The 7,775-nt window shown below is 45.4% G+C and overlaps 1 protein-coding gene across 1 annotated transcript in view; it reads left to right on the top strand.

Annotated features, from left to right (window-relative positions):
• The first annotated feature begins 1,421 nt into the window (after nt 1-1,421).
• Nucleotides 1,422-7,775, top strand: part of CUNH10orf11 (chromosome unknown C10orf11 homolog) — a 641,101-nt gene continuing 634,747 nt past the window's right edge. The window contains exon 1 of the mRNA XM_018558158.1: nt 1,422-1,594. Coding sequence (XP_018413660.1) covers nt 1,556-1,594 — 39 coding nt within the window. The 5' untranslated portion in view covers nt 1,422-1,555. The remainder of the gene's footprint in view (nt 1,595-7,775) is intronic.

The following is a 7,775-nucleotide window of genomic DNA, read 5'->3' on the forward strand; positions in this document are numbered from 1 at the left end:
AGTAATTTCCCATGGAACTTGCAAATTATCCAGCAACTGGTAACTCACACCAGTGATGCTCGCTCTGCATTCACCTACAAATGGCTGAGGGAGAGCGATTTGTAGCAACGCCAACCTGACCCTGTGGCAGAGACAAATCGCTTCATAGCAACAAATCACCAGCAACTATAGCAATTAAATGGCAAGCAACAACTCACTGTTCGGGCCCGTCCACACCAGATGCATCAGTCTGTGCTGGGCATGGCAAACCGTCTTGTTCACCTTGGAATCAGTTCACACTGGCGGTGTGCGCCGAAAGACGGTACTACATGCTGGGCCCCCGATCAACCCCACTGCATAACACAATGAAATGCCACAATATTAGGAAGCGTGGTCAAACTTTGTATAAATATGACAAACAATAATACAGTTCATAGAATTGAGACAGGCGGCACCTACTGGGCTTCCCTGCTGAGCCAATGTGGCTCGGGCCCAATTCAGGAGTACTGCCTGTACATCCCTATCAGCGGCCCTGACCACATGCAGTACTATTTTCCCTGCAGCATGCATCGCAATGACAGGTGAATCGAACTGAAAGAAATGTAATTTCAATAGTTGAAGACAAAAACATGCAATGCACTGAAATCAGCTAATTGCACCGCTTCCCTTCAGTGCATTCCAGTAGCCGTGCTGTAGAGCATGCTGCTGGTGTGAACAGAGCCTTAGGCCCCATTTACACTGAGCGATTTTTGCAGCGGTATCACTCATATTTCCACACGATATCACTCTATGTAGCTTCCCCAATCCATTTCAATGGAGCTGTTCACATCTCGTCGCTCAATATCGCTTGTAGCTCGTCGCTGTAGCTTGCTGCTGCTACATGACCCTTTTTTTTAGCGATTTAGCTCCTGATTGCATACAGCCCAATAGGAACAAGTCGCTCAATATCGCTTGCGGAAAATCGCGCAATTTTCATATCGCTCAGTGTGAATGGGGCCTTAATCACTGGCAATAGAGTTTCATAGCGACGAGGAATTGTTGCTACAAAATCGCCCATCTGACCTGCAAAGCCCCATTCACATTCTCTTGCACGTTTCCCTATGCATGACAACACTCAACAAGGAGGGGCCCATTTGCATCCAAGCATTGTCGATAGATGTCTTAAGCTTAAAAAAAAAAAAAAAGGGACATGGGCTTTTTTTCCCCCAGTGGAATTATGGCGGAATAGAATTCCATCAGAGTGCAGGAAAACCACTTGTAAAGACTTGACACTGCTTCAGCATCAAACAGTTTCTTAAAATCATTTGGAATGCTATCTCCGCTCTGTGGCACCATACATAAAGTATACATAGCCGGGTGAGGAATGCACACTGCCAAAGAAGAAAGTCTTTATCCCCCAAAGTTTAATGAAGTGTGCACTCCACCCCCAGAATCACGTGCGTTCCTTATTAAAGGCTCGCACCACGTGACCCGGCAGTGACAGTCAGCTGTATGTGTTTTGTATTTGCCGGTACAAGGCGGGGGTTGCGCGCGCAGCTCCCGGAACCCGGGCAACACACAGCTACACACCGGCAGCATGTCAGAGCACGGGGAAGAGACGGTGACCGGAGCCCAGGTGAGTGCTGGAGAGGATGTGACGTCACAGCGGGGAGGTGCCTCTCAGGTGCCTGTATATAGGAGTGTGAGGGGACCTGTGTGTCCCTTTTCTGAAGTGAGTGTCACATGACAACTTGAGTCACTCACTTTGTGTCCCAAGTGCTGGCTGTGCGGGGTAATAAAGTGTAATGTAAAATTGAATTCAGAAGGTTCTGAGGGGGAAGTGACAGTCAGAGAGGAGTGTCAATAACATTGTTAAAGTAGCACTCTAGATGTTTTAGATAGAGACAAAATGGTTATAACTCGTTTTTATTTTGCACTGGGAAGATTTGTTGTCACTTGCTGTCCTGGAACTGGTTGTCAAGGAGGTGAGAGGGAATTTCCAGTTTGTAAACACCTTCTCTGTTGACAGCTGTCAAAGGTGAGCTTTCCTCCCATTTCCTGCTGTGGTTCTGGAATAGGAAGTGAAGGGAAATCTTTTCCATTTGGGACGCAGATATCAAGGGTGAGATTTTCACTCACTTCCTGCTGTGTATCTTCCCCTTAGGGCAGGGGTAGGCAACCTCGGCACTCCAGCTGTTGTGGAACTACAAGTCCCAGGAGGCATTGCAGGACTCTCCTAGCCACAGGCATGACTCCCAGAGGAAGAAGCATGATGGGATTTGTAGGCTCAACACAACTGGAGTGCCGAGGTTGCCTTAGGGACACAGATGTCAATATTTAAAATTGTGCTTTTAAGTCTTTCCCCACTATAGAAAAATGTATGTAGTGCACAGAGGGTAGGGGTCAGGAATATGTAATGCACAGAGGGCAGGGGTCAGGAGTTCATAATGCATAGAGTGCAGGTGTCAGGAATGTGTAATAATGCATGGAGTGCAGGGGTCAGGAATACATAATGCACAGAGTGTAGGGGTCAAGAATACATAATGCACAGAGTGCAGGGGTCAGGAGTATGTAATGCACAGAGTGCAGGGGCCAGGACCCTGTTCAGGGATCAGGAGTGCATTACACGCAGAGTACCAGGGTGCGGAGTATGTTAAGCAAGGGCCAAGGATTTGTAACACACAGCGTGCTGGGGTCAGTGGTACATAAAGCACAGAGTGGTCAGGTATGTGTAATGTACAGGGGTCAGGAGTATGTAACGCACATAATGCACGGATCAGTTGTGTGTAACTCAGGGGTCAGGACTTCTTAATGCACAGAGTATAGGGACCAGTGGTGTGTAACACACCGCTGGCCATAGCTGCTGGCAGCAAACAGCCCTGGATTATGAGCCACCTTTCAAGATTATAACCGATATTCTGTTTACATCCAGCTGCGCCAGCAGCTGAATGTTAACAGCAGGCATTCGCCTGATATCGGTCGACTCCTAGCGTCTGCCTCCCACCCCATTCATCTGCCGGTGGCAGGATTCCGCAGCTGGCAGCTGAATGTAAACAGCAGGCAGTGGGAGTAGAATAGCCAGCCTGCTATTGGCTATTTCAAATTGCAATAGCAGGCTGGCCCACTGCTTGCTGTCAATCAGCAGAGGAGCGGACCTGATGGAGAAAGTTCTGGCTATTGCTTCCCCTGCTATCTGCTGCTTTTTTTAGTATGTCAGAATACCCGAACAAAGCCGTCAGCTCTGTTCCTACATAGATTTGCTGATCAGCTGATCGAGTGATGCCGGCCACACAGCGGCACCTACTGTGCGAATTTCACACAGTGAAATTCGCACAATGTTTTTTTTTGTAACATCAGTACATTTAATCAATATTAGATCCGATAATTGGTTGGTTCCTAGTCCAGAGTACTTAACACTCAGAGCTCAGTGGTCAGGAGTATGTACAACACAGAGTTCCGGTGGAAGGGGTGTGCAATGCACAAAGTGCATGGGTGAATAATGCACAGAGTTAAGGGGGTCAGGGGTGCATAATATGCAGAGTGCAGGGGTTTAGGAGTTCATAATGCTCAGAGCACGTGTGTCAGAAATGTGTAATGCACATAGTGCAGGGCTGTATAGTACTTGCAGGTATCAGGGGTGTGCAGAGTGCAGGGGTGAGGCGTAGGTAATGCACAGCGTGCAGAGGTTTAGGTGTACGTAACGGATAGAGTGCAGTGGCTAGGGGTATATAACTCACAGGAGTGTGTAACATGCAGGGGACAGGACTACATATTGCGCAGAGTGTAGGGAGTTTTGCGCAAAGTGCAGGGGTCAGGGGAGTGCAATATTCCCCCATAAGCAATACTCTGCGCCACTTTCCCCTCTAAAATAAAAATCCCCCATCCCTGCCAAAAAGTACAGCATTAATCGGGATGCTCAACACCCCAAACCAACCCCCTTCCTCAGCACAAAGTCAAATTTCCCCCAAACAAAAATGCTAAATTAACCCTCCCCTCTCCGCACAATTATCCACCCTTTCCTGAAATCCAAGTCTTTGTCATTGTCCACCCCCTTCCCAGGCACCAACCTCCCTCAATTTTCCTCTCCCAGCACAAATCTTCACCCAGCAAAAATCTCCCCCCTAAGCATTATGCCCCCCAACACAATTGCCCCTCCCTCCCAGAAATCACTGGACCTCAGATGCAGTTCAGCAAGAAAGGGGTTTACTCTCAGGCTCCTTTCGACTTCTGTCATGTGACAGGCGAGAGCCGAGGAGGAGCCTAGGGAAGCTACCCTTGGCTCTGGATTCTACTGCCCTGTCAGTCAGCGAGGTGGGGTATGACACTGGCTGTTGTAGTGGTGGGTGGTCGCCGCATAGGGACCCAGACCACACGGCAGGAGATGTGGGACATGTGCCTCGGGTGCACAGTGCTAGTGACACCAACGCTTACTGGTTTTTAATGGTGCGTTCTACAGGGCCCTTATCTTCCACCTGGCTTGCCAACCAAGAGACTCACTGATTTGAAGCAAGCATTACAGCAATAGAATTGCTCCACTCAGGGTGCAGCCTATCTCCTCAGCCGCCTTTCACTGCCTTTCACTGTTCTTAAAACCTCGAATAATAAAATGTAATAGCATACCTCCCATTATTGGTTATTTGTTTTCCAAAATCTGTCTCTGACCTTTCTTTCAGTCAAATTAACTCTTCAAACACTTGGAAAGAACACTTACTACCTTTAGGGTGGCTATGCGACCTTGTAGGGTCTCCCTGGAGGGCCAGTGTAGCCACCCTAACGTGCATGCTCCTGTTTGGGGTGAAATCTGAATGCACAAGTGCTCTGTGCCCCTAAAGCACAGGCAGGAGGGAAGGAGTCCTTTCAAAGCCACGCTCTGTCCAACTCACCACCAGCTGACAGCTGGCTCCATTTCCAGAAGGGGAAAGTATGTCAATTACAAACAGGCACAGATGAATTGGCACTTAGGCCTCATTCACACTGCCGCGCATATACGCGCGTATTGTACCATATGCAACATATGCAAATAAATGGCTCCATACACACAGCCGTGAATGGAGCCGTATATTTGCGTAGCGTATATATGCGCAAAAACAGAATATAACAGAAATGCGTCCGGGCAGCGTAATTCTGCGTATTTACGCGCACATACGCGCGTACATGCGTACAGCAGATAAAAAATTCCATTACGAGTGATGCATTCCAGGACTGCATATAGTGCACGCATATACGCATAGACGCTCGTATATACGCAATATACAATTTTGCTTGCATTGTGTGTGAATGAGGTCTTACAGTGTGCGCTCGTTGAAGTGGGGAAGTGGCACCAAGATTTATACAGTGTAAGGCCTCATTCACACTGCCGCGCGTATTGTACCATATGCAACACATGCAAAAAAACAGAATGGAACAGAGATGCGTCCGGGCAGCGTATTGCTGCGTATTTACGCGCACATACCCGTGTTTACGCGCACATACGTACAGCACATTAAAAATTCCATTACGAGTGATCCATTATGGGATTGCATATAGTATACGCATATACGCTCATATATATATGCGCATAGACGCTCGTATAGACGCGTATAGACGCAATATACAATTTTGCTTGCGTTATGTGTGAATGAGGCCTAAAGATCTTCACAAAAGTTAAAGTGTGTGTGGTTTGGAGCCAAATGAAAGGAAATGATATTGCACGTGCACATAATAAGATGGAGCTAGCGGAAAATAACAATTAATAAATGAGGGTTGCATACTGCTTTAACTTCCCAGCATCCAAAGAAATGGAGGCTGCATACCAAACACTTACTTTGCATAAAACTTTATTTTTTTCAGTGATTACTGCATCCACCCAAGTCCCCATTTCTGGTGCCTGTGACTCATCAGAAATGGGCTTATTTGTAAAGTTCTACGACGAAGGTTATTCCTGAGTGAAGTATGTTTTTGCTCTATGTCAATGACAGACTAGCTGGTGTAGCTAAGATCAGTATAATGGTCTTCTAGCTTGCAAGGACAACTCCTATATTCATATGCCAACGGGCTCCCTTAAAACTGTTTCAGTGGTAGTGTGGCCATTTTGAACTTTACTTTTGTGGGTTGACTTAACATGCATAAAGGGAAAGCACTCAGCGGAATTCACCCTCAAATGTTTCACTTATGGTCACCCTTTGAGATGATTTAATTGTGACAAATAGTCATCTTTTAGGTGGGTGATTTTGCTTGTGTAGCTCACGTGACTGAGAAGTGTCCATGTAGTTTGGCTAGGGGACTAATACATTTAACAGCTAACTGTAGTAAAAACGAAATCAAGCCTTCAAGGCATAAAGCTCCTTTATTGGAATGTTGCCTTATAAAGAGTCCTTGTTCCTTCAAGTCTTGCCAGGATTTCCGCTAGCTAGCCATAAAACATAGTACCGTACACCACGTTTCTGATTTGGGTATTATTTGATCCATATTTTTAACTATAATATTCATTTAGACCTAAACAGACTCTAGAACAAAAACATAAAACCTGCTGCAGGTACTGTATAAGAATTAGGTACCTAGAGGAACCCAGAAATAGGAACCCAGAAAAAACCAAGAATAGCAAACTGGACCACTCTTACAATCGTTTTTTGCCTGCCTTCCCTTAGATCAACTGCAGGTTTAGGATTTTGAGGATGAAGGGTGCTTGTTGTGTTTTTTTTCAGCTAAGCTCATTGAATTTGTGTATTTTTTTTCAACCTTACTAGCTATATAACTACAGTAAGTTACATTACTAGTGTCACCTGTGCTGGGAAGGTCTTCTGCAATAACCTCAGGTCAAGGGTTGGGCATGATGCCAACAACCCAATACTATAAAAACAAATTTGTTTCCAAGGCTGCAGATCACTAAAATTGGAAGATTGGAAAAATGTTGCTTGGTCTGATAAATCTCAGTTTCTGCTGTGACATGCAGGTAGTAGGGTCAGAATGTGGCGTTCATAGGTTAAGGTCATGTATACATTCTGTATTGTGTCAATGGTTCAAGCCAGTGGTGGTGGTGAAATGCTGATGCTGTCAAGTCAGCATAGATTCAAATCCCTAAGGAATGTTTCCAGCACATTGGTGAATCTATGATGACAACAAGACAGGTGTAATTAAAGTGGACCTTGTATATAAATGCTTACCTTATACCCCCCACCCCCAAATACAAAAGGTTAACTGAAATCAGAGAAGCTATAAAACATTGGAAGAGTAATGAAATAATACTTACCTTACACCCCAGCTTCTGCTGTGCTCACCGAGGTGAGAGTGACATCAATGGGACTTGCAGGATTCTGGTGAAGCTGAGAATCCGAAATCCCATGAGAATACATTCCTGTGGAATTAAAGAGCTCTAGGCAAAAGTGTTCTAAACCCTTGCAATGTGGCAAACCGTGCACTCCCCCTGGGTTCTAGTGGTCTATGGACCCGTGACATCATCACATCTAACAGGTCTATTAGATGTGAAGACACTGAGGCACATACGACAGCCCTCTGGAGGGGGAGAGAGGTGAGCGCTGAGTACCGCAGGATCAAGGATCGGGTGAGTATTTCTTCTTTATTCTGTTCCCTAGACCAAAACGAATAGTTAACCCCACTGCAAGGGTTAACTTTTGAAAATCCTGGAGTTCTTCTTTAAATTGCTAAGACATTGATGTGCTTATTTATTTTAGGGATGTGCATATCGTAAATAAAATGTGCCCAATTTGCCTGTAAATGTTTTTATATATATATAACAGAAATGTGTTTATAGTAAAACAAATTATATATACTATAAAAATATAATTTACAAAATACAATATATATTACACACACACATA

This window comes from Nanorana parkeri, unplaced genomic scaffold, assembly GCF_000935625.1.
Source record: "Nanorana parkeri isolate BGI_ZX_2015 unplaced genomic scaffold, ASM93562v1 scaffold322, whole genome shotgun sequence".
Lineage (NCBI taxonomy): Eukaryota > Metazoa > Chordata > Amphibia > Anura > Dicroglossidae > Nanorana > Nanorana parkeri.